Raw genomic sequence first — 25731 nt, 5'->3', positions numbered from 1 at the left:
GGCAGGTGAGACCAGCTCTGGGCCATGTGACCCCTTACACTGGCCAGCTATGGCCACTGAAAACAAGGTCAGGGGAAGATTTGTGGAAAAACAAAAAACCCCAGCTCAGCACATTGACAAATCAACAGTGGGAAAGTAGAGATGGAAAGAGGGAAAAAAAACTAATCTGCATTGTTTTAATCCACAGGGAAGATTACACAGTCACGGTGCCTTGACACAGCAGCTTGTCAAAAAGAGGTCATGCAAACTCACTCCCCGCCCGTCATGCTTTTTAGTGCTGCAGAGCATCCATATGTTCCCCACCACCACATGTCTGTCACTCAGCAACGACTTTAATAAACTCTTTTTCCTCAACACATCCAACCTGCCCTGACTCAACTGTGTGTCAGCGGCATATCAAGGCCACCACTAATGAGAGTGTAAACCTTTAAAAAGACATTTCATCATGTTTAATGAGTGCCCTGCAAACAAACGATGAATAACTGGAAACCCTGGGTTTGGTGTCCAACTGTACAACGTGTCTGATGTTTCCAAATTTGGATTTGCTCCATCTGATGTTGACACTGTGCCGTGGAGCTTTTGTTTCCGTCTGTCAAGGACGTGGTCACATTGAATAGATCGAGTGGGAGAGGCCGGCCAGCATCCCACTGGGGCTTTGTGCTCCATCGAGCAATGATGCTGCGACCGAGTGCAAGAGACGGCGATTGTGTATCTGCATGCGAACTCATGGGGCTTTAGGATGACGAGGATATAGCAGGTGTTTCTGACACTCAAAATTATCTTTAATTAGATTCAGATAATTAATAATCCATGTTTTTCATTAATTTACACTTACCACCTGTAGCTCTGCGACATTTGGAGCTTGTTTAGGTACAGATGACACCCACTTGGCAAACATCAGTGAAAACTCCAGCTTTTGCACAACACACCACATCCATGTTTTCTTTTAATTTATAAAAATGCAAAAGTCTCGATCCACCACTCATTTCTTTCATATTTTGCTTCCAATGAGCCAGATATTCTTGAAATGTATTCAAGCACTCTCGGGCAATAGCCCTCCAGGCTTTCTGGAGGTCTTTCAAAGCTTTTTTTGGATATTAGCTACTTTTTCACTCACTTTTAGTCTAGTACTTGTTACTGGCCATTTTCAGAGGATTATTTATCATTTCCTAAGCCACTTAACGCTGACCTATGAATCATTCAAGCATAAAACACTCAACGGATGAACCAGTGTTGTGTCTAAATATAAAATTCCAAAGATAACACAGTTTGAAAGACATAAAATAGTATTTGTGCACCAACAAGGTGATTTCCAAAGAGTTATTACCTAAAAACTTGGCATATCTCAGCATGGTGTGCAGTGTGTCCTTAAAAAAATTGAGGAAACTGGACAAAAGAAGTTTCCCATTTGATCAAAATATAAAGTAAGACCAAGATGTACATATTTAGCAATTAAATGAAAGTAGTATCTGCCTTCTAACATAAAAGAAAAAAGTGAAATTAGGACAGAGATCAGCCATAATTGTCCAATTGGTGTACTTTGCCAGTGTGAAACTACCCCATAATATGGTACAATGAGAGCCATGAATGTAGTAGGTCACTGGGTCATAAGGAAGGATGCAAAGAACTAGAGGAATGTACAGGCTTCTCTTTCTCCTCTTGACTGATTGATGGGCCCCATATTCTTAGGGGTGGAGCGAGACATCTACAGCATCGTGAGATGCTGCCTAATAAGGGAAAGGAGGCGGTTTTTTGTTTTTTTTTTGTTTTTTTTTAAGTCGAGGTCTATGTTTTAGCTGAACAAAAGCCTTTGTGAAATCATTCATCACTGTCGCCGCTCTGAATCGAACAACACTGGAAAAGAAATGAGAACAAATCCTGGCTGGTGGTATGTTGTTTCTAAAAACTGAGCTTCAAAGACAAGGAATTTTCAAAGTACGGATTTCCACTGGTTTGTTTACAACATCTAGAGGCTTGCAACAATGCAGAGCCCCTCACAGTTGAATCTCTCACTGGAGCCCATGGAAGACAAAAGCAATCTTTGTAAATAGCACTTCTCCTCAAGACACCAGCATTACTTGAAAAACTGGAGCCTTTATCCATGATTCTTTCAATCAAGATACTGACTTGAAAGATGTACTTCAAATGGCAAAAACTACTTTGAGTTATGAGTGAGTTTATATCTTTGAACCTCAAGGAAACAAATGTCAGTTTTACAAGGCAGGGGTGCATTGGGGGATACTTAGAGAATCGGTCTAGTCCTTTTTAAAACATACCAAACTGACCGTTAGTGGTTTGGTTTGGTTTCTCAGGTTTTGTCTACTTTTACTGACTGAACGTTTTACACAATGGCACAATGGCTAGAAAAACATTGTAGAAGACCAAGTTTGATGCCTTGCGGAGATAAGAGCAAAAGGAAGAGACGTGGCCAAAGGCTAAGACACAACGCTTACATGTCAACGCTTAAGCACTTCAAAGTACAATGCCATGTAGCATTAGATCATTTAAAGGTATAATTTACCCAATCAGAAACAGGGTACTAACCTTGTTTTTAAGCCAGTTTGGACAACCTTAGAAGGATCAGGTTGGAGTACACTCCAAAGGGGGGGGGTTTCCTTCTCACATGGGGTACAAACAGTAAATGGGAAGCTGGACAGAAGCTGGACAGGTAGAGCTTTGAAAAGGGAGCACCATGAAGAGAGCCCACTGGCATTTATCCACTATTTTTTCACTAGTGGGCAATCAGACATCACATGGACTCCATGGTAGGGCGCTGGCAGGTTAATGACCAGTTAATGCCCAATCTACACTACTCGGGGCATTTGTGTTTCACATGCAGCTTCCAGGGTAATCGGGGTACTTCAATCATTTGCAGTTGTACAAGTTCAAGGCTTTTGAAACCATTTGGTCCCCAGGTCAGTTTGCACAGGTCATCTAAGTGGCTATTAGGTCACTCTGGCTCTCACACGAGATGTCTTAGAAAGTTGGGTGGGGATGACTTAGATGAGAGGGTCATTCCTTTACACATCACTTCCTTTATTAAGGGGCTGTCCTGGCCGAGTAAAGGGGATGGTCAGTGGTCATTTAACCCCCCGCAGCCACCGATCCTGAGACCCTTATTCCCCTTTCCCCTCTGTCCAACCCCCAGCCCCTCTTTGCTCACTCAGGGGGAAAATTACTTTGAGCCGGGGGAATACAGCTCCATTGAGATGGAGAAAGGGTTGTACAAAAGAGGGTGAAGTTTAAAAATTGTCTCTCTTTTCTATGGGGGCTGTGCATCGCTGGAAGGGAAAGGATGATAGCAGCATTGAGGGGACAAGGTCATTAGATTGGCATCTCCATAAGCTCTTCATTTCCATTGTCTGTGCAAATCTGCTCCAAAGGACCTCCATGAGAAATGCCCCCAGTCAACCCCAAACTGAGCCTGGAGTCTCCCCCTTTGTCTGCCACTTTTAGTGTGCTTCCAACACAAAAAGCATTTCTCAAGAACTGTGCACAAAGCTTGTCTCAAGCTCAAAACCAAACAACATTGTTCTGCAGCCTCTGGTTGGCAATGAATTGCAGGCAGCTGCTGATATCTTCAGGCAGAACCTCTTACCTTCGAACGTTTCGGCGCTCCTCCTCGAGCTGCTTGAGAAGTTCATCAATGCATTTGTTGGCGTCCATGTATTCCTGCCGAGAGAAAGAAAACTTTATGTGTAAATGATCAAAGAGTCAAATGCTAACAATGATTAAAGGAATACATGCAAAATCACACCCTGACTGCATCCTCGTGTTGCTTTCATAAATGTCAAAGAACGTCAAGACAGGAGTGCTTTTTAAAAGGTGTGATAATTCAGTTTAGCCTCTTATCCCCTCTCCATGTGTAATTCCAGAAGTACCTCTGGGTAACTTCTAATGGCTGGCCCAGAAGCAAGCCCGGCAGTGTAATGTCAGCTGGGAATAGCGCTACTGAGTTACAGCACACACAAAATGAGCTAAGGCTGAGAGCAGAATGGAAGAAACAGATGTTAGGATTTCTCGGCTTTGGCCTAATGATTTGCTTCTTAGTGGTCTGACATCATATAGCAGAAGGGGGTTGTAACTGTGAGAAATAGGCCACATACAGCGGGCACCATACTTCAAACATCTGGGTTTTCAGATACTCAGTGTCTACCTGCAGTACACAGCAGAGCACACACTGTGCTGTCAGATCAGTGCGGTGGAGGTTTAAGACTAATTAATTAGATATTAGCTTGACAGCTCACGATACATCTCATGGGTAAATGGTTATCTCTGTGGGACAGATGCTCTCCATTGATTTCCAGACACTCTCATCATGTGCTGTGAGTGTAATTGAATAATGGGGATTCCCAAGAAGAAGTCCCTAAGCCAGAAATCTCAGTCTAGGAGGGGAAAAATGGTCATAGTATCTGCAAACCATCCATTTTTTTTAGATCCTTTTATTTTTGCTTTTACTGCAACTACGGCGCCTTGGCCTGCATCTGAACATAACTCCCTTTGCAGCTATTGTAATCTCAGTTCTCTAATTAGTCACTGCCAAAATAAATCCCTTCAATAAAGCACAAAGTCACTGTTGTAGACCAGAATTCAAGGAAAAAAATGAAAAACAAACACAGTGTCTGCAGTTTCCAAACTTTGTGGGAAAACCCTTGATGATAAAATACAGCAGAGTGTCCACACGAGACAAGTTTGGTCAATATGGAAATTTTTCTTGTTGTAGTGATACACTATATCATAGCAATACACTTTTCTGGGAAACACATTGGGAAATCCCACATAATCAGCCAAAAACAGCAACACAGCCTCAAAAATGACCAATTATTTGACAAATGGTCTAATATTGCATTAATGGTCAAAACCAACATAACCCCAGCACCAACAATGCAATTGACCAGTAACACTGTTGCGATAACACAGCATGCTGACTTAAGGGCTTTCTGCCATTATAATATACTTTACGTGATTATGATTTAATCTTTTTTTAACATTTTTTCTTGCCATAATAGCAAAAGCAGCAGCTTCATTTTGCAGCATGACAATGATTCTGTTTTTCTTAGCAAAACACAAAGGATTGGGGGATGGCTCAAGACTTTTGCACAATACTGTTGCTTGGTGCCCAGGCCTAAGCAAAGTAACAGGTAAAACAGATCATTTACAAAAGCAGAAACAACAAGTCAGCTCAATATTCCCTTTTGGTTTCACACAGAGCACAAACCCAGTCTCCTGGGTAAAAGTTTTGAGCTTCACACATTGTCATGACTACATGAACGTTGCCGATCTTTATGCTATTACTTCTACTTATAAGCATTGTTTTTATGTCTTTTCCCCGATTCACAGGGAAGCTATGACATTACCACAACATGACTGGTGAGTAGCAATGATGGTCCCTGAACACTTCATATGATACTGTGGAAAAACACATACACAATGATATCAGATACAACTATTTGGCACAGGCTTTCAATGCCCTTATTGATTTTTCAGACATGAAACACTGAACTATTTCACAGCCTGTAACACAGCACTTTTAATAATTTGCATTGAGCAATATGAGGACAGAATGATTCTGACCTCCCTGCGAACCACATCTGGGGCCTGAACAGACCTAAAGTACTTCTGTTATCACTACATGGGCTTTTTTAAGCTGTGGCCTTGAGAGCAAATTCACCAGATGTTCAGAGACTGCTGATCTAAATACATTAAGCACAGTTGTTTTGTCTGCTGCTTCTAAAGCAATTATTGGACCTAATCTCGCATCTGAGACTGCCACTCAAAGACAGCCATCACCAGCAGCTTGCACCAGTGCCAGGAGAACATGGCAAAGGCCCAGGTGTCCTGCCGAGTTTGCATTCAAGGGCACTCTGGTGACCATTAGGCAAATAGGGGCAAAGAACGACAACAGATCGATGCTTAACAGTGTGGTGTCACATTTTCCAATTTCTGTCATGCAAAAAAAAAATGACAACAAAAGACATTAACTCAGTTTCCATCCATCATCCCTTTCATCACTGGAATCATCCATTTTTACTTAATCAGCATGACAAATCTTTCATGTTTGGAAAGCAACCAATTACAGTGCCTAACAACACTGCCCTAAAGCCATCTGTCAGTCTCAGAGTGTCACAGAACGGGGCCAGAATGGCACTCAGACCCAAGGCGAAAAGGCCATTAGTGCTCAGTGCTAAGTTCCCAAAGTTAAATTTACCGTTGGCTCCAGGAGTAGTTAATCAATAGTGCAAACCATGGCAAATGATTGTTCATGTTTGTGTTCTCTGAATTCATCCTGACCACATGGGTGGACGGAGAGAAGCTTGTAGCTGTGAAATGTGTTCTGCAGAAGAAACAAAGTACACTCTAACAGAAAGATCTCATGCTTTGGTAGGAGGTATGCTAGCTAGTAGTGTGGATAAACAGTTGAAACTGCTTATATATTATGAATAAAAAGGTGTAACTTGTGTATGGCAGAAAAGTTAGAACAGGAAGGTGAAAGCACAGATACATATATCAGCAATAACCTTAAAGAAGCAAATGGTGCTGCCTTCTAGGAAGTGTGAGGCCATTTCCAAATAATTTGCAGTGAGAAAGGTTATTTACAAGTGGAAAACGTTCATGACAGCTGCCAGTCTTCCCAGGAGTGGAGGCCCAGGCAACTTCACCCTAAGGTGAATTAGGTTTGCAAAGTTGCACCTGAAAAAAATCACAAGACCTGTGCAACAATGTGCTTTAGAAGGACAAGACCAAAGTGGAGATGCTTGACCATAATGCACAAAACACAACACATCAGCACAATCACCTCATGTTAGCTGTCAGCACAGTGGTAGTCAAATGTGAGGACATCTGTCTGACAGATAAAGCTTCGCCCAATTTATGTCATGAAACAGGTCAATGATCCCAAGCACAGCAGCAAATCTACAACAGAATGGCTGAAAAATGGAAGAATCAAACTGCTGCAATGGGCCAGTCAAAGTCCAGAATTCAACCTGATTGAAATGCTGAGTTGGGACCTTGAGAGAATTGTGCATAAAGTCTCAAGGAACTGCAGCAACACTGTAAAGAAGAGTGGGCCAGAATTCCTCCACATAATGTGAGAGACTGATAAAGTCATTTAGACCTGAATTATTTCAAGTTATTGCTGCTAAATGTAGTTCTACACGCTACTAAATCATGAGATGTGATTGGTTTTCACGAACTACTTCTGCATGTTGGTATGATAATATATCATCACCTAATTTTAAACCTTGTAAAGACCAGATTATTTTTCAATATGTTCTGGTATGAAAAAGGGTGTACCTACCATAACTGTAGCTAACTCTAACTGAAAGTTACCTAGATCCAATTAAAACTGACTTCAAGTGAACACATTGAACATGAGTGGCCCTGAAGATGAAGAAGTTCAAATATGCTGAACCACTGGTCTAAAGAAAACAAGCACACTCTGAACATTCAACAAACCAACATCTGCCAATTCATCAACTAAAATGTGTGACTTTTTCTCAAGCGGCCAAGAGAACCTTCTTGGGTAAAACATCTGTCTCTGAAACACCATTAGCAACACAATCCCATAATGATTACGACTGCTCCACAAAGGGGAACCTTCTTTGCGAAAAGCCCTGTGTCAGGGGAAATATTTACAGGCCACATCAAAGTCAAGTAAAGCTGGCTAAGTCAGTGTTGTCATCACGTAGCCCTCGTCCTAATGACAGGGCACTGAAATAATCCTCAGCACACATGAAGGAATGTAGAGAATGCAGCATGCTTGTTGTCATGTGAAATAGGAGGGTATTTAAAGCGGAGATTTAAAGCATGACTCATGTATGTAATGCCGCGTGTTATATCTTCAGCCAGGCATTACTCCTGACGGTTTTACGGCGTGAGTGAAAGCTGTACCGTTCCCACGAGGCCCAGGTACTCACGTGTAGACTGGAGAGGGGAAAAAAACACAGAATTTACTGACCCGAGACTTTATCAGAGGCATATTTCTCAGGACCAGCGCTCTGGTGAATGCAATTCCTTACAGTGCTTAAAATGTCCTAAGAGCTGTAAGCTCATAAGGAGTACGTAAGCACCTCCAAAGTATACTAAATCATGAAGAGGCTTTTACAAAAGTCCCAATATACTTCACCTGACAGCAAGATGTGCACTTACAGAGCAACAGACCTTCAGGAGACGTTGTGGTAAATTAAACTGAATAAGGCGAGATTGGTTGGACTGCTGCATGTAAATCTAATTTTACAGGTAACAGATTTCACTAAAAATTGTTTCTCGTACTCAGTGTTTTAAGATGACAATTGGACTTGAAGCTGCTGAACAAGGTGAAGCCTCTTTTCAAAGCAAATGTCTAAATGTTATTTTATTTCCTTATTGTAGGTATAACGTAGAATGGGGTTAAAACCTGAGCCATTCAGTCGAAGTGGCCTCTTTTAGGATCTTGTTCCCATCAATGAGGCATGAGGGATCACTAGATATTTTGATGAGTACTTCCTTTTGTCCTTTCGCTGGCAACCTGGTCCCACGTTCCTGCAGTGTGGACATATAAAAAGCTTGCACCAGTTACTAAGACTTCATATGCCATGGAGTTTGTGGTCACTAGGTCTACACCCAGCTGAACACCTATGGAAGATTTTGGACTAATGAGGAAATACATGAAGGGTATATCTTTTACAAGAATGATGTCTGTCCCTCAGTAGAGTTCCAGAAACTTAAAAAGTCAAGAAGGACTGAAGCTATTCTGGCAAAGCTTGTTGAATCAACATCTTTTAAGACTCTTTATTTTGTTTTATTCTTTATTTTGTCACCTTTATTTTGTAATTTATTTCCTGCACTTGAGGTTTCCTAAATAAGAAACCGTTTTAATTATAAATACACATTTTGCCTATTCTTTTTTGTGTGCAGAATGAAAGCTTTTTAAGGTGAATGAATGGAAGGATTGCCCATGGTACAGATGATATTGCACTTTAAAAAGCCATTCATTAACAGCCAGTGCTGTGCACAGCATTGATTTTTGCAGCTATAATAAAAGCAGGGGCCGAGCTATTGTTAACCTGTCAGGTAATGTGTTTGCAGATGTTCATGCTCTGCGACCGCTGCTTCTCAGTAATGTTTATCCAGCCGTGTTTACTCAAGTGTGTGAGAGCGTTTGATAAGCAGGCGCTCAGTAGCTGCCGAGGAAAGAGCTTCCCCTGACTCGCGCCATGGCTCGAGTCCCATATCCAGGCCCCCCTCCAACTGCTTGTGTGCCTTTATGAAAATTTTAAACGTGAGTGCCATCCCCCCACTGCCTTGGCACCAAGAAGCAGAGAGGGAACATATATATATATATATATATATATATATATATATATATATAAGTGAAAAAAAACCCAACACACTTCTGACCACACAAACATGCAAACAGGCAGACTGTCTGACACTCAAAGTCAGTGCAATCTGTTTAAGATTAATGGTCCAGATTTCTCAGTAATAAAACATCAGATGCATTATTCATCCATATGAGCCTCGCAAGCACACTCTGCTCTTTCACACATTTTTGGAGATTAGGAGCGATGGAGCCACATCCCCGACGAGCGTCTGCTTCTTATATCGGCTGCTTTGGAGTCGACTGGAAAAAATAAATAAACTTTAAGCTAGATAAAACTGACCTGGTTGCTGCAGAGGTCAGGATACGTTCCTTTAAATCCTCGCTGATGTAAGTTCCTTCCACCACCTTGATGTGTCTGCAGATGAGAACCTCCGCCTGGCTTGACTGATAAGACACCTTGTAGAGGTCTGCAGCCTCTGGGAATAACACCCAGCCAAAGACAAGGTCACAACCTCGATCCTCCCTAACCCTGCGTCCCAACCCATCCCGCCAACCTATCTCTGCTTTCCAGGAATATATTTGTTTTTGCAGACTGATGACATGCCAGCAAGGCCTGTGGGACTGAAAAAGCATCTGAAAAGCCTGAAAAGCTGCAGGTTTGATAGAAAGTAACAGTCCCACATGGGCTACTGCAAGTCAAAGGTTAGGCCAACAGAATTTAAGATTTCGTTCTGGGCGTTTTGTTTTGGGGGGTTTTTTCACCGTACACTTGAGAATGAGTTATGACAGTGACTTCTCAAGGTGTGGGAGATATACTACATCTGATAGGGCTGTTAGTCTGGGCTTCCTGCCAAACACACAGATGTGTCTGCTGCCGAATACACCTGCCATCCAATACTCCAAAGTTTATGTGAACATCACCGGCAAAAGATGTAAACACTGCAAATTTAATTAGCGTCAATGAAAATGTATTCTCGTTTCCCCAGTATAATTTCTAATGACTGTGATCCTATCATATTATCCGGTAAGACTAAAGCCACTGCTGCTTGTATCAGGTTTAGTTCAGCCTTAGTTAAATTCATTAGTCTTATCAGGATGTTTCGGGGCTCTGTGGTGGTGATCCATCTCTCAGTGGTCTTTACTCACATCCCCAATGACCTGGCGTCATAATATCTGCTCAGCCATCAGGCGCTCATATCCTCAGACCCCGATATCTCCACTGATAGCCCTGCTGTTTAATCCCGGAGCGCGCAGCTTCTTGGATTAATGCGTGTTATTATTCATGTGGGAAAAACATAGAGGTCTGTGTGCTGTCAGCTTGATCTGTCAGGGAGGATTGCTGTCAGTGGCGGATGTGATCCCAGATATTTTCATCGGTCGCATAAAGGACAACCATTTCCTGCATCCAAATGATTTGATGAATTCATAAAGGAAATTGTTGATTCTTGAGAAGACACAATGGGCTGAGACAAGGTCACGACCTCTACTGCCGTGGGAGGTCGGCTCTTCTCTGTCCTCAGAGGCTATCATCTATCTTGGTTTAGTCAGAGACACTACAGAGAAAGACGCATTCGAAGAATCCTTAATAGAAATCTATTGGAGAGTTCCTTAATGGCAGAAATGTGGCTTTGCCCTCCCCGTTCCCAAAGAGCCAATCAAACTTACTGATCACGCTGCACAAATCACTCACTAATTCTAGTCAAATTTTAAGCACAGCAGTGAAATGAATGGAGTTTACCGTTATTAGATATTTATAGCTGTTCATTTTGTGGCTCGCACATGTGGACTTGTTCAGTTCTTTTTTTTATTTTTTTATTTGATGACTTTTAAGTTTTATGTTAGCAGTTTTTTTTACAGTTCTTTTATAGTTCTGTAGTATATGCTGTATATATAGTTTCTATTCGTATGTCATTTCCTAGCGTCGTTTTTGTATTTTTGCTACTATAATGGTTGACAGTTTGTATAGTGCAAAATGGAAAAGGAAACCTTGCAAAATGCAAGGAATAAAACAGTTTAAATGAACAAAAACACTAGAGGTTGTTATTAAGCTATGACGTTACTTTTATTATTGTTGTTGTTGTTATAGGCTGTTTATAAAGATTGCATTATTCTACAGTCACACATGGGGAAAACAGTGTGTAGGAGACCAAAATAAATTTCCCATGACCAAATTATTGCAACTGTGCCATCTTGCTGCCTTGGGTTTCTTCTAAAACAGGGACCAGGTCTGCGACCACTTACGGTCAGGTGCCATCTCCAAAGCAACTTTGGTTCACCAAGATGGTGATAAAACCACAATAAGACAGAGTCTTACTCGTCCATCAATAGTGGCATAGTTACTGCAGGATAGGCTAAATGACTGCAGGCGCTTGGCCAAGTTGATAGGGTCAAGTTAGCAAATACTTGCAATCATTTTGTGATAATACAACAATTAACTGAAATCAGAATCACAAATCTTTTGCCATCTACAAACACAAAAATTCACATTAAAACACAAATTCATATTTCTTCCACAAATTGTGACATAGTCGATTTAGGATGGTGATTTAATTGCACTCAGTAATGTTATTTTTATAGAAATGTAACCAGAATACAACCAGTTGCCAACCCGTTGATTTGCAAAAAACTCACATCATAGAAAAGTTGCATTCTGGACAACCACTGACTTTTGCCAGCTGCAAGGTGGTTGCTATCAGCCACTGTGAGTTACCACTTTGGATCCTTATGTTGACCATGTTTAGAGACAGAAGACACCATATTTGTAACTACTAAGATTGCAGCTAATGCTAGCTAGCTTGGTTAGCAACATGCATATCACGTTTTGGTTGTACTGCTAGGTAGATAAAATAAGAAGAATTTCATGAAATGCAATTGATTACCAAAAATATGATGGAGAGGTGGAAGTCCACCCACCTGTCAGTGTCCTAATTATGTTTCGGGTTTAGTTTAATTGAAATATGCAATTATTATTTTTTTGCATACAGTTGTGAAGAGGAGGAACTTAGCTACACAGACTAACACCTTTGTTTGTACTAGGCTATAAAAAAGGTTATTTTTGCTGTAAAGTTCAAAATTTTATCATGGAAGTCTATGAGGCTTGACAGGCTTTTGGAAAAAGCCTCAAGTTACTGCATGTTATTGCCAGATTACTGGCCTATAACAGCTAATAACAGTAACAATCCCGGCTTTGAGTGTTCATTAGAAAATATTACATTTTGAAATGAAAACTAAAATAAAAATCTCTTTCTGGCACGCAGTTAATGAACCATCACTCATTAAATGTTGCTGAATCTGAGTTGAGTGCTTACACTACGCCTGATTGTACCTAAACTGTAACGCTCACACAGTGGCCTCATTGAGTAGAGGACGTTTGTGTAACAAATGCCTCCAGTGAGCAGGATATTCTTCATCTGCCTACCTGCTCCAAACGGAGGAGTGTCAGGCACCAAGGATTACTTCAAGATACAAAAGGGAGCCTGTTCATCATCTAGAATGGGTTTCAGCAGTTTGGGTTATCTGATGTTCTTCCTCCAGCAGCACCTACGGCCGGGCCCAGCCCAAACATCAACACCTCGCCACCATCAGGAATCCAAATCCCAGCAGATTATCTTTCCAAACATTAAGATACGCTCCTTCTCCGCTCTTTGGGTTTGACAGAGTGTCCCATTCATGCCTGTTGGGAACAGTGGCCAAGCTGTTCATGCCACAAATCTCTCAGGGAGGGAGCTGAAAAAGTGCCTCAGATGTCAATATTTGATCGCTTCCACAGAGCTGCCTGTGTGGAAGAGCCTGTGGATGCGTGGTACACCCATGTGAAAATATACACGTGTGGATTTAGAAGTTTATATGTGTTTTTGCTGAATCTGTGTGCAAATTTCAAAATAAAAGTCAACAAAAATGAAGCAGTTAAGCGTAAAGAGTACCAAGACACCATCATATAGTTTGTGCACATAAGTAAGGCTGTTCCTTCTTTGTATGTGACGTCGAAACCTTTGAAAAAATCAATAAATATATCAACAGGAATGAAGGCGTTTGAAGAAGCATTTTTCAGCCAAGAATTGTACTCCAGCAATGGCTGCTCTGACCAAACCTCACGGCTGAATTGGATTAAAGAGCTACTGAACTTTGTCTGCATTATATATTTTTCCATTTGTCACATAAATCCCCTTTCTCCTTTTGCTTTGTCTCTTTAATCCCTTTTTATGTTCTCTGCCAAAACACACATCAGGGAGGAGCGGTCGAGGAATGCTACCTTTCCAAATATAAACAAACACTTAGTGTATCCACACTGGTACCAGTGTTTCCAGACAGGATGGGAATCTAGGAAACAGGGAGGGGGGGAGTCTGTTGTGTTGCCTGTGCCCAGATTTTACAAGCTTGGGGGTTCGCTGGGTTTTTATTATCATCTGGGGGCCAATATTCAGCCAGGTGTACTCTGAGCGGGAGGGAGGGTGGCGATGACAGAAATCAAAAGGAAACCTGGACCTGACAAGCCGCGGGAGAGCACCGGGGAAACCAGGGAGGCTGCTACACGAGAGAATGAGAAAGCAAGTGAGCGTCAAAGAGGATGAGAGAGACAAAGGGTACAAAGAAAGAAAGAAAAGGGATATTTAAAACTGCAACAGCTGCTGGGGAAAGAGAGCTAAAACGCGGTTTTGATATTGTGATTTTGACTTTACCCGAGGAGGTTTATTTTTTCTGTTGGGTGAGATCTAAAAGGTTCAGATAAAGTCGTGGACAGTATACAGTCAACACTGAAGTGCCTTTGCACCTGCACGCTTGTCTGTTGTCTGTTTGTTTTGAAAATGTGCACGTGAGGATGGATGACTCACTGCACACAAAATCTACCAACAGGTACAAGTAAAGTAACCTGAACCTGAACGGACAGCGAAGGATGGCAGTGACCACATTCGCACAGGTCGCCTGGTGGGAGGCACACACTCTGAGACAGATTGGTGAAGATTTGCGAATAACTGTTGCCCAAGTTATAGCTGTAGCACTAAGCTATACTGATGCTACATGCTTTCAATTAGAAAAAGATACCTAACGCTTTTCTAGCTGGATTTTTCAGACAGATAAGCAGCTTTGGTGACGCTGAGGTAAGTGACATGGCGCCATCGTCTTGACAACAAGCAAGCTAAATCAGCACTACCAAAGCCCTCTGTATGTGAGATGCCCAGGCAGAGGTAAAACAAAGTCAAAGCAGCGCTAAGGGACGAAGAAATGACCTCTTCCCAATGACCAAACACGCGTCTCCACTATATAGGAGCTACCAACACCCAAACACCACATACAGGCTATGTCAATAGTGCTGTGCTGGATGGAGCGTGATTTACTGGCTACGTTCCTCCATAATAGCGATGGAGAGTGCTGTTTGGGTAGGGATATCTGGTCCCATTGACATCATAGCGAGCCAAGAGTAGGACAAACTGTCTGAAACAGCTTATTTAGAGCCGTCTAAATCCTGAGCTTTTGGCTCACAGGGATTACTTGTATATACACTGACCTCATTGTTTGAAACTTAGCCATGTTTAATATGAGCTTCCACCATTGTAACAGTAAACACAAGACCAAAAAAATCAGGAGAAACATAATAATAATAATCCCCTTCAACTGAAGTTTCCCAAGACCAGAACCGTAGAGTTAAATCGCAGCAGCTAGCTACTATTAATTATGGCATACATATAAACAGAATACGTAAAACACTGTTGATTATGTCAGTGATTTAAGCCAAACATCAGTCAGTCCTGAGCCAAAGGACGAGTGACAACACTTTGGGGAAAAAGGAACAAAAAAAAGAAAAAACGAGCATGAGAGAAATCCTTTGGCAAGTGACAGAAGAAGGGGCAGATCAGAGCAGAGGGCTGATGCTAACCAGATGTTGGTTGGTTCGCAGGGGTAAGCTGGGCTTCTGTTTATGCAGGCTTTGACAGACAGGCACTACACCTAACCGAGCCACGCTGTAGCCGAACAGTTCTCCAAGAGGAGGAAGGCTCGATCCAGCCGCAGCAACGGCGCTCACTACACGGGAAATTAGGTAGATTATAGATCGAGCAAAAGACCTCAAGAGGATCCATTTAGCACTATCTGCCTGATACTTATTGTACACTCTTTGGAGGCTTTGTTTGCACTCAATGCTTTTGGCTTGTTGCTGGTACGTTCTATATTTCAGTGTGTGTGTGTACAATTCTGATACAAAACCCACGAAGCAAGGTTTAAAAAGAAATCAGGAAAACATTACCTACTGTGCCAGAGTTCAGCTGAGAGGACAAGAGAGAACAGCATCTCAGGTAACAAATCAAAACCCGCAAACAGGACGAAATCCCTTCCAAGCGTGTGTTTTTGCAGGATATTTCTTGCCTGAGACACTCCATCAGATTCCCTGACAGCTCACGTACATTAGTTTCAGGACTCAGCTTTATCACGGCCTCTCCTCTGTTTAATCCAGAGGCTGATTTATTGACGGGGCCTGTCTGTGCACTGAGTCGGCCAGCCCAGGTGCCGGGCAGATGTCGAAGCAAGCTCGGAGGCAAAGAATTGCATTCCTGCTAGAGAAAGCATTAATGTCAGCCTCTGATTTTCGGCACTGGTAGGGGGGGAAGACAGAGATTGCCTCGGAGGCATGCAAGGAAACCATAAGCAGAGAAATGGTAATGTGACAAGCAGTAGGCTCCTGTCATCCACAAACCCACCTGTGCCACTCATACTTATCAGGTCCACATCCCCTATCTGGCCTGGCAGACACAGGGTCCAGATATAGTGCGGTGTTTCTTTTTTTTTAACTCAGGAAGCTGGAGCAGAATAATAATAATGAGAAATGTGAAAGGAGATAGGATATGGCGACTTCTGACCTCTGCAGCAGGACTCTGTGCTATGATTATTACAGTGGTCATGAATTATTTCTGCGGTGATCTGGATGCTCACTGCATCTTTCCAGACAGATCGTGGGGTAGGCGGCAGCCTCGGGGTTAACACAACAGGTTTGTTTGAATTCGAGGTCCAACCAGAAAGAAAACTGAGTGTGGTGGGGGGGAAATGAATGAGGACAGAATTCCCTAAACAGACAGGTGCCCATGACCACCACTCGAGTATTCTTCGAGGCTTCAGAAATAGCTGTGACTTTAAAGGAGAGAACTGCAATGATAGTTTTTGGGGGGGGAGTGGACAGGCGGATGACTAACTGACAACTAAACAAATATTTTTAGTCACAAAGGGCGGGGTGTATCATCTAATGAGTGCATTTAGGCATGTTCATGATGAACTACCAAAGTTCAAACTAAGCATCAGAATAGGGAAGAAAGGTGATTTAAGTGCCAGATGGGTGGTCCAACTATTTCACAAACTGCTGATCTGCCAAACAACCTTCAGTAGAGTTTACAGAGGATTAGGGCTGCCACAAACTATTATTTTGATAGTCGACTAGTCACTGATTATTTTTGCGATTAGTTGACTAATCAGATTCTGCATCCATTGGACGTAAAACGTACAGCTTATTGCACCAGCAGCATCTGCTCTTATATAACTATCATTAGCTTACAGCTTTAAGTGTTTAAGGTATGTGCTAACTAAAAATAAAGACAAGATGATACATTTTAATGAAATTTGCAGATTGTTTCGGTGGAGTTTAATGAACTCAGCCGTCTGCTCCTTGCTATCTAAAATATAACAGGACACCGGAGTATATTCTCGACCATCTCACACTTCTGATGATCTGCTTGACGTTTATTCAGCTGTGTAAAAACTATAACTTTAATCTCAGCTAAACCAATTCACTCAGGAACAAATAAAATACTGAAAAAGGCCAAACAACAACATTTTTAAGTTATCTAAGTGACTTATATATCATGTTTAACCTGAGTAGCGAAAGACAGCGGTGGGTTTGAAAACGATTTGCCGGGAGTCCAGTGTTCTCACCGGCTCTAGTGAGCCTTGAACCCCGGCTAGCTATCGAGCTAGTGGGTAACAGACGTCTCCGAAAACGTCAGAACGCTTTTGAAAATATGTGGTGTCTTGATAAACTGAGCAGATATTTGAAGTTTACACAGTTACATTCTCGCCTGAAAATATGTTAAACGTTTATTTTGTGACCCAGAAAGAATAATAAGAGTAATATTAAAACTAGCTAGCTGCCGCCATTGTTGGAACCTGAGCTGGGCCGCGCTATGAATTCTGGGATAGGCTGGGCCACGAAGGATACACTCGACCCATCCTTCAAATCTGGGGAAATGAAGAGCACATTTGTCGGCTGCATTTGTTGGAGTCTTCGAATTTGGACAGCCTTCGTCTTGTCGCTGTAACGTAATCGGCCTACAAATGTGGGCACAGGAGGATGCGGTTCCTGAATTTGGACACAGCTACGATACCGGAGACAGCTTCTTCTTCTTCGAGGTTTAACGGCAGCTGGCCTCCTTGTGCATGCAGTGCTGCCAGCTCCTGTTTCAGTCCGTTATTACACTCTTAAATCCTACTACTTATTTCTGCGTCTTTCAGGATCTTACAAAGCTTCAAACGACCCGTCGACTATTAAATTAGTCGTCGACGATTTTGATAGTCGACTAATCGTGGCCGCCCTACAGAGGATAGTCTGAAAAAGAGAAAATATCCAGTGAGCAGCAGTTCTCTGGGAGAAGATGTCTTGTTAACGCCAGAGGTCAGAGGATAATGGCCAGACTGCTTCAAGCTGATAGGAAGGAGTCAGGAAATCAAATCACCACTTGTTACAGCCAGGCTACGCAGATGAGCATCTCCACAGCAGCAGAACACGAAACTGAGACGACAATTCAGAACCACCAAAACTGGACAATAGAAAACTGGATGTTCTGGTCTGATGAGTCTTGATTTCTGCTCCAACGTTCAGATGGTACGGTCATCTGTGTGATATGGTCATAGGGTGTGCCGGCTTTTTTTATTTAAACATAAAAACAATCACTTGAGCCTAAAGGAAAAAATTGGAATACTGTGAAAAAATGTTGTTATTATTCCTGCCCTACAGGATTTAAAAAGCAAACACATCATTATGCTGTTTTGATGGAAACTGAAATTCTGACACTTTTAACTCGTCACAGAAAGACCATGTAGGTCTTACAAATGTGTCTGCAATTTGTGGGTGACCATCATTGAAACATGACGCTGAGTCTGTTTCCGATCTGCGGGTAAGTGCCGCCTCACAAAGCTTACAGGAAGATTTTTGGTCTTATATTTCAATTTCCACGTGAGTGCAGCAGTTTAAGCCTGAAGACATTATCTCCAGGCTACTGCATCCATTTCATGGGTTAATGTGAACAAAGACCTCTCACTGCAGCGGCTTACCGCACTCTGTCAAGTGATCTGACAGAAGACTGAGGGTCCAATAATTCAGCAGCATAAAATATTTAAATCGACCATCATTGACTTTTAAAGGTATTGTTGCGGCCCTTTTTCGGGAAGCTTTTTACGGTCAGAGCTCATCCAGGTTAGGAAGGAATTTCAATATGAATCTGGAGCCAACCACACGCTGTATTTACACAGTTAATGGCACTAAATCTTTGTTATCATCTCAAGTGGAGTCGTATTTTTAGCAGCCATTTTTTTTTGTTTTATTTCATCCAGATGGGAGCCGGGGAGGAATCTGACATCAGTGCTGTTTCTCATTAAGCCTCTCAGATGAGGTGACATCAGTAGACTTTTGCAGCAGGGCTGAAATACACTGGATTTCTCCTTGAAACAGGCGTGGGGTTAAAGGTCTATCTGATAAATAAATCACATTTCCATCAACACAAGAACTCATTTTCCAAACAGGAGCCCAAAATCAAATATTATTTGTTTGTGCTAAAATTAAGTTCATATCCTCACAGCACTGAAACTCTTTGAGATATTTCCAGATATTTCGGAACGTGATAGTGTCGCTACTGTGGGAAAATCTCGCAGAGCAAGGACCTGAATTTCCTTTGCTTACACCAGCTATTTGCTCTTACAATAACAACACTGTTCCATCATTATTATTTGTTTACTCGGCTAACCCTCTTTATCTGGGGCAACCCCCCCTCTTTTTAGCGAATGCTCCAGCATTCTCTGAACCCTCTGGAAGCCATTTCTCAACCAGACCTTCCAATAGGCTGTTTGAAAGTGAGGCACCAGCTTCATTCTGAGAGTTTACAATAGCACACCCATCAGATGCCCTCTGCCCCTAAAAGCATTACCTTCAGCATGAGCTTTTTACCATGGTACATAATACAGGACATGCTAGAGCACTCTGCATTGTTCCACTTGTAGGTCAAAAGTTGGGCTGATCACATTGGCTGTAGCATTAATGGGGGTGAGCAGACAAGATCCTTTCACTCCATGGTAGAGTAAACAACTCTCACTCCTATAATATCCTGTTGTGCAGAGGGGCTGGAAACAAGAATGATTGGAGTCCCATGAAGCTGTAGCCCCAAAAATGCAACTTAATAAGTCAAAGTTTATGAAAAAATCTTGAAAACATGCTACATAAACTGGAAATATAGAGTTTTTGCCACACATTCACATTCACTGCAGTGCTTTAATGGATGGCTTTAATATTATATGTAGTTTAGGGTTAGTATCTTGCTCAGGGACACTTCGACACACGGATTAGAGAGGCTGGGGATTGAACCATATAGCTTCCGAAGAGCAGAGAGTCCCGTTTATATCTGCCCTGCAATTTTAAATGTATTTGACATAAAAACTAAAATGAGGGATTCTTTTCATTACTCTTAGCTCTTTCATCTGGTTTAGATTAGTGTGGATATTTTTTACGGTTGCAAATATGTCAGATCTCCTGTTTAAATAATTTGGTGATGAGTTAATTAAGAAAAAATGAATAAGCACAACTTCATAATTTGAGAGGCATGCTTGTTCGCTCTGTCATTAATTTGGGTAAGAACATCTTTCATATCTGTTTGTTAAACAGCAAGCACCTAATGAGCTTAGTTTAGAGTTAAAGATAGAAACTCCGTGTTTGGTTATCACTGATCTTTCACCATCTTTTATGGGGAGGAAATTGTTACTTTCCCTAGTCTTGTGTTGCATATCAGGTGCTGATGACTGATCGTGGCGTTTTGGGTAACGAGGCCTGAAAGGAGAGACTAAGTCAGTGTGAAAGTTAGTTGCAGTTAGGGCTGCTCGATTATGGCAAAAATGATAATCACGATTATTTTCACTGAAATTGAGATCACGATTATTTGACGATATTTATTTAACCCGTTAAGACCTACTATAGAACCAAGTCCACCAGAGCTTATATTATTTTTTTTACATGCTGTAGTGCCATTTGTGGGAGCATTTCAAGTTGCTATACATCAATACAACTGTTATAGCCCATATTTTAATAATATGTATGCATTAAGTCCATAGTAATTACATAAATTGCAAAAAAGTGCAATAAACTACAAAAAAAATTGAAAATCGCTTTTGTTTTCTTTACATATATTTCTACTTGGAGAAATTTAAGAGGTTTATCCCTCAAAACTTTAAATACAATAAAGTTGCAAAAAATAGTTTCCCACCACAGGAAATTTATTTTGAGTGTCTTCATAGTTTTATTTTGGAGATACAGCAATTTTTATATACTGCAGGAAAAACAAAAAACAATCCTATGATGCAAATTTGCAAAGAAAAACAGCATGTGCATCATTTCACTGTGGGAAGTGTTACGAACAGCTGATAGGAACGGCAAAGCGTGTTTCTGGAATATTATGTTTTTGTTCCTGCAAGCGCTTTTTATGCAATTTTTGCAAAGCTATATGTGGAAGGAAACCGTGACCGAGGACAAGCTGATGGCATAAGATGTAAGTACAACTCCTCCGGTTTCATATGCAAAACAAATTATTGCGCTAGCTTACACAGTTCAGGTTCTACAGGGATTTAAAAATAGTTACGCAAAACGGAGCGTGCTGCTCTGACTGGCTTTAAAGGGTTAACAATGACTTTAAAAAAATAATATAAAATAGTGTGCAACACCACTGAAGTTTGTTTTTTTTAAACTCTCTTTTCAACCAACGGCAGTCACTCTCCTCTCCAAATAACTTCTGCTTAGCTTTCCGAGCTTCCCTCGGGTCCTCTTAATCAGCGGTCTCCAACCTTTTTTGCGCCACGGACCGGTTTATGCCCGACAATATTTTCACGGAACGGCCTTTAAGGTGTCGCGGATAAATTAGGGAGGGGCTAATAATCGGCTCAGTCATTTTTAATGATCGTTGAAAGCCCAGATCGTAATCGTGATTAAAATTCGATTAATTGAGCAGCCCTAGTTGCAGTGAAAAAATTAGGAGCTTTCAGCATCACCCCATTTCACCATTTTAGCACATAAGAGGTCCATTTACTGTGAAACCTGTCCTGAGATTATTCAGATGCTTTCCAGGTTACCAGTCCATGCTGGACTCGAGCCATGCAAGCAGTTGGGGAAGTGGGTCGGAAGAGAAAGGCTTAATAATGCACTAATTCAACCAGTTTGACTTGATTTTCACTGACCTCTCCTCAGTGTCTCAGCTTAGGCAGGGATATGAGAGGGGAGGGGTGGGGAAGAGAGAAAATCCAATCAGGGAATACCTCCAAAATAAAAACCTGTTTCTGAGTGAATAAATTGAAGGAGGCAGGATTGCATTGCAATATTCAACAAAGGCCAAATACAGGATGCTTTGTTGGGCAGTAATCACACGAGGGCCATTTCCAGCAAATTCATGATAATCCCAGAGAATGAAGGTAATGGAATAATCATAAGGCTCTTGTTTGCGCTGCATAATTTTCCGCATGGAAATCTATTGGCTCCTACAGCTGTTGAGCCAGATGGATGTTGGGTTGCTGTGTGATAGCCCTCTGGTTAGCTCCCACAATAGCCCTTCATTGACCATGGGACCACACACAATGGCGATTGTTGACCACTGGAGCTGCAGACAATCAGCCCTGAGGGTCAAACGGGTCCTCTGCGAAAGCATCCCTCATTCAATCCTGTTCACCTGAGGCTCGCTCCGCCTCATAAAACCCCAATCACTGCTCTGCTGTCTGGCTACGGGGAGGGAAAATCATTGAGTGCCATGAGCACATCACCATAAAATTGACTTATGGACTCATGCAAGGTATACAGATCATATGATATCTTTAGAAACTGGGCAACACTCAATAATGTCAGTGGCTCCAGCAGCCGGATGAGCCATACAGACAAACATTGCTGCATGCAGATGACATTGATTAATCCCGTTTCGCTCTGGTAGGAACAAGCTAGCTTTTAATGTTGGAGTTTAGCATTCAAATAGCTTCATCTTATAAATCAACCACTATAAAAGGATGTTCAGTTTTTTTAATACTTTATCTTTGATTATTTAAGAAATCAGCATTTAAAGGTTGGAACCAGGTTGGAAGGATGAAGCTAAACTAATTTAAGACAGACTTTTTTCAGTGTGTAATTGCATAATCTTCTAGCCAGTGACTTTCCTTTAAAATGGTGCGCCATCAAAGAAGCTTTCCCTCTAATCATTGTAATAACTCTGCCCTGCACCTCAATTGGATGCTTGGCATTTGAGATAATGTGCCCACAGTGTCATGATAAGTGCTTTAGAGCCTCAAGAAAGCAATCGAGTACAGTGTTGAAATGCAGATTGCTTTCAAAAAAAGAAGCAGGCTTCCTTTCCAACCTGCAGTGTGATTAGCAAAGTTTATGGTCTGTATTGCCAAGGCAGGGAAAAGACTGAAATGGACTACCTATCGGCCCTGACAGGACCCAATGATAGCAGAGCTGGCATGAAGGTCATTGCCTCTTGACTGGTGAAAGTGTAGCCGGCAGGCGAATATGGTGAGCCGGACTGCACTCAGCTCCCTCTCTCCCTTCTCAGTGACTTTTAACAGAGTGGAGACAAGGCTAGCATCAGCCGCAAACGCTTCTGACAGTGTGCATTAGCCACGTCAGAGGAGACCGGGTTCCCTACAAACAACACCTTATTATAACGCGACGCACTGCAGCAGTTTGAGGCAAAACAGGTCCCTCCGCTTTTGTTGCCTCCGCTCCGTCGCTTTGTTTGCATATGAGCGAGTTCCAGCGCAGGATATTGTGGAGAAACATTGCAGAGAATGGCTTATACAATGAAAATAACCGCTGGCGATTTTTTGTAAAATATGTCAGAGAGAATTAAAACCATTTTACAACAAGAAGCAGCACAAACCAGAAAGCTTCCTGTTATCAGACTTGAAACTCCAACCAGGAGTTTCCACCTTTTCTTTTCCTCTAACGTACCCTTGCAGCGATTACAGGAATGGCTTTCTATTTTCAACTTCCTCATCTGAAATTTACAGAGTTTTTGAGTGGGTTTTGGTTAGATAACTTCATGGTACAGTAGGTTATTGTTTTAGTTTACTGAGTAGCAAAAAAAACCATTGTGTAGGTTAATCAGCATCAGTTCATCAACTAATCAATTAACAGTTTCAAAGACATTGGTTGGAAAATACAATATTTAAAATACTGAACCTTCTTCTTCGTAGCTTCTGCAGCTTTTGGGCCAAATCCTGATTGTTGGTGATAATTCCTGCACTATCGGTTCTTGACATTGACAGCCTGGAGCTTCTGCACACCCACCTGCATTTTAAAGACTGACCAGTACAACAAACATCCTCAGAGACCAGCTTCTTCTAAAGTTTCAGGGGTAGTTTAGTGAAAATCTGTGTATTTTCCAGCACACAAAGTGGCTCTGAGAGTATCAAATTAACATTTTGGATCCATGGTCCTGCGTTTGACTCCACAGAGTTTGCATGTTCTCATGCATGTCTCCCAAATGCTTGACGGAGCTGCAGAAGCTGGTGATAGCCTAGCATACTCAGCCAGATGGTGGACATGTACATGCTCATACAAGTTAGTTGTGCTTGAGTACTTTGCTCGCACTATACGTCTACACAAGTGGCACACCGCTTTGGTTACATCCTAGGTTTACCTCTTTCATCTGGTTTAAAGCCAAAGAAATCCCAAATTGGCAACGTTATATTTTTTTTAGTGCTGTTAGCGTTAACGCTCCATCATCAGGACAAATGCGATTAACAATTAACCCATTTGGAGCACAGACTGAGTCAAAATCCCTGAAATGTCTCTGTTAATGCATTTCAGCCAGTTTGTCCAAAGTTTGTTCGTTCTGCGCTCCAGATGGGTTGAGTGTGTTAAATCACTGTTAATCGTGTTAACACCGCCTTAACACTGACAGCCCTAATTTTGGGGGGGGAATTAGCTCATCCATGTTTGGACTTCTGTGTTGTATATGCGCAAATCAGTCCATGCATGATTACATTGCTCCACCCGATTATTGGACGGACGATTGTCGGTTGAAAAATTTTTACATATCGCCCAACCCTAATGGCACGTGCATACAACTGCAGATATTATGAGGGAGAAGGGTTGACTTTTTGCATACATTTGATTTATTTGCGAATGAAAGCTTTTAAAATGTGTAAAACGCAGGAGATTATTACCTTGATGCGTCCTGGTGCAACAAAGCTTCAGCTACAAACATCTGTGCCAAATGCTCCAAAAGCAGCTTAAAATGAAGTTAAGGTTGCTTTTTCAGATTGAGGTTATTATAATTAAACTAAAACTAAACTAAAAGATAAATAAAATAAAAACTAGAACTCTACTAGAACTCTAGAAAGTTCAAATGAACTTAAACATTTTCAAAAAAATAACTACAAATAAATAGATAACTAATGTGGAACAAGCAAGCTCACTCTGAACTGAACTAAAAGCCCCACACTGTGATACAAATCAGCATTCACACTCCCGTGACAAGTGTTCTTGTAAATGCCCTGAAGCATTTAGTAGCCAACTTTATTTTTGTCAAAATCTGCTCCACTGCCAACGCTTTTTAGAATTTCTACAGAACTTCATTAAATTTTCTATTCAAACCTGTTCAGCTCCACTCAGTTCTTTAGTTAAACCGTATTTCCCTGTTTGTTGAAGCCCTGAAGCATCACACGCAGGTTATCCAGCCACACCTCGACTATACCAACAACACATTCTGAAAGACAATATGAAGCTGTCCTGACGCATGTATGCTTTCCCCTCTGGGCTCCAAACCTGTGATGCCTCACACAGCCGGGCAGGTGATCTTTTGTGTGGGAGGGAGTTGATGATAAAACACGGACAAACACATTAACTCCCAGTGTGTGCACAGTATGAGAGCAAAGAGCTTCAGCGCAGAGAGGAAGGGAACTGAGCAGTGAAAAAGCAGAAAAGATGAATGAGGCCTCAAAACAAATAAAGGAGAAAAATGAAAGACAACTGTGCAGCAGGCTTTCTCCCCAGTGTATAGGAAAAATACAGCAGCACTATTGTATTGTCTAGCTCTGCTGCTGGGGCCTGACAGGCCCTTTAATGCTGTAGAGCCGTCTGTAAGAGGCTGTCATCAAAAGAAAAGCACAGGGGACCAGAGGACGGTCGGTCAGGGCCGGGCCACTGTGCG

General features: G+C 41.8%; 1 protein-coding gene across 4 annotated transcripts in view; it reads right to left on the bottom strand.

Moving 5' to 3' along the window:
- LOC146641961 (nck-associated protein 5-like) overlaps positions 1-25731 on the bottom strand; it is a 188676-nt gene that overhangs the window by 124967 nt on the left and 37978 nt on the right. For all 4 annotated transcript variants that reach the window (XM_085397959.1, XM_085397949.1, XM_085397951.1 and 1 more), the window contains exon 3: positions 3599-3672. In XM_085397959.1, coding sequence (XP_085254085.1) covers positions 3599-3672 — 74 coding nt within the window. The remainder of the gene's footprint in view (positions 1-3598; positions 3673-25731) is intronic.

The sequence above is a fragment of the Rhamphochromis longiceps genome, linkage group LG23 (assembly GCF_057381845.1).
Source record: "Rhamphochromis longiceps isolate RC_006_pf linkage group LG23, R_longiceps_female_GT1.1, whole genome shotgun sequence".
NCBI classification, from domain to species: Eukaryota; Metazoa; Chordata; class Actinopteri; order Cichliformes; family Cichlidae; genus Rhamphochromis; species Rhamphochromis longiceps.
This window is presented reverse-complemented; position numbering and strand designations above follow the sequence as displayed.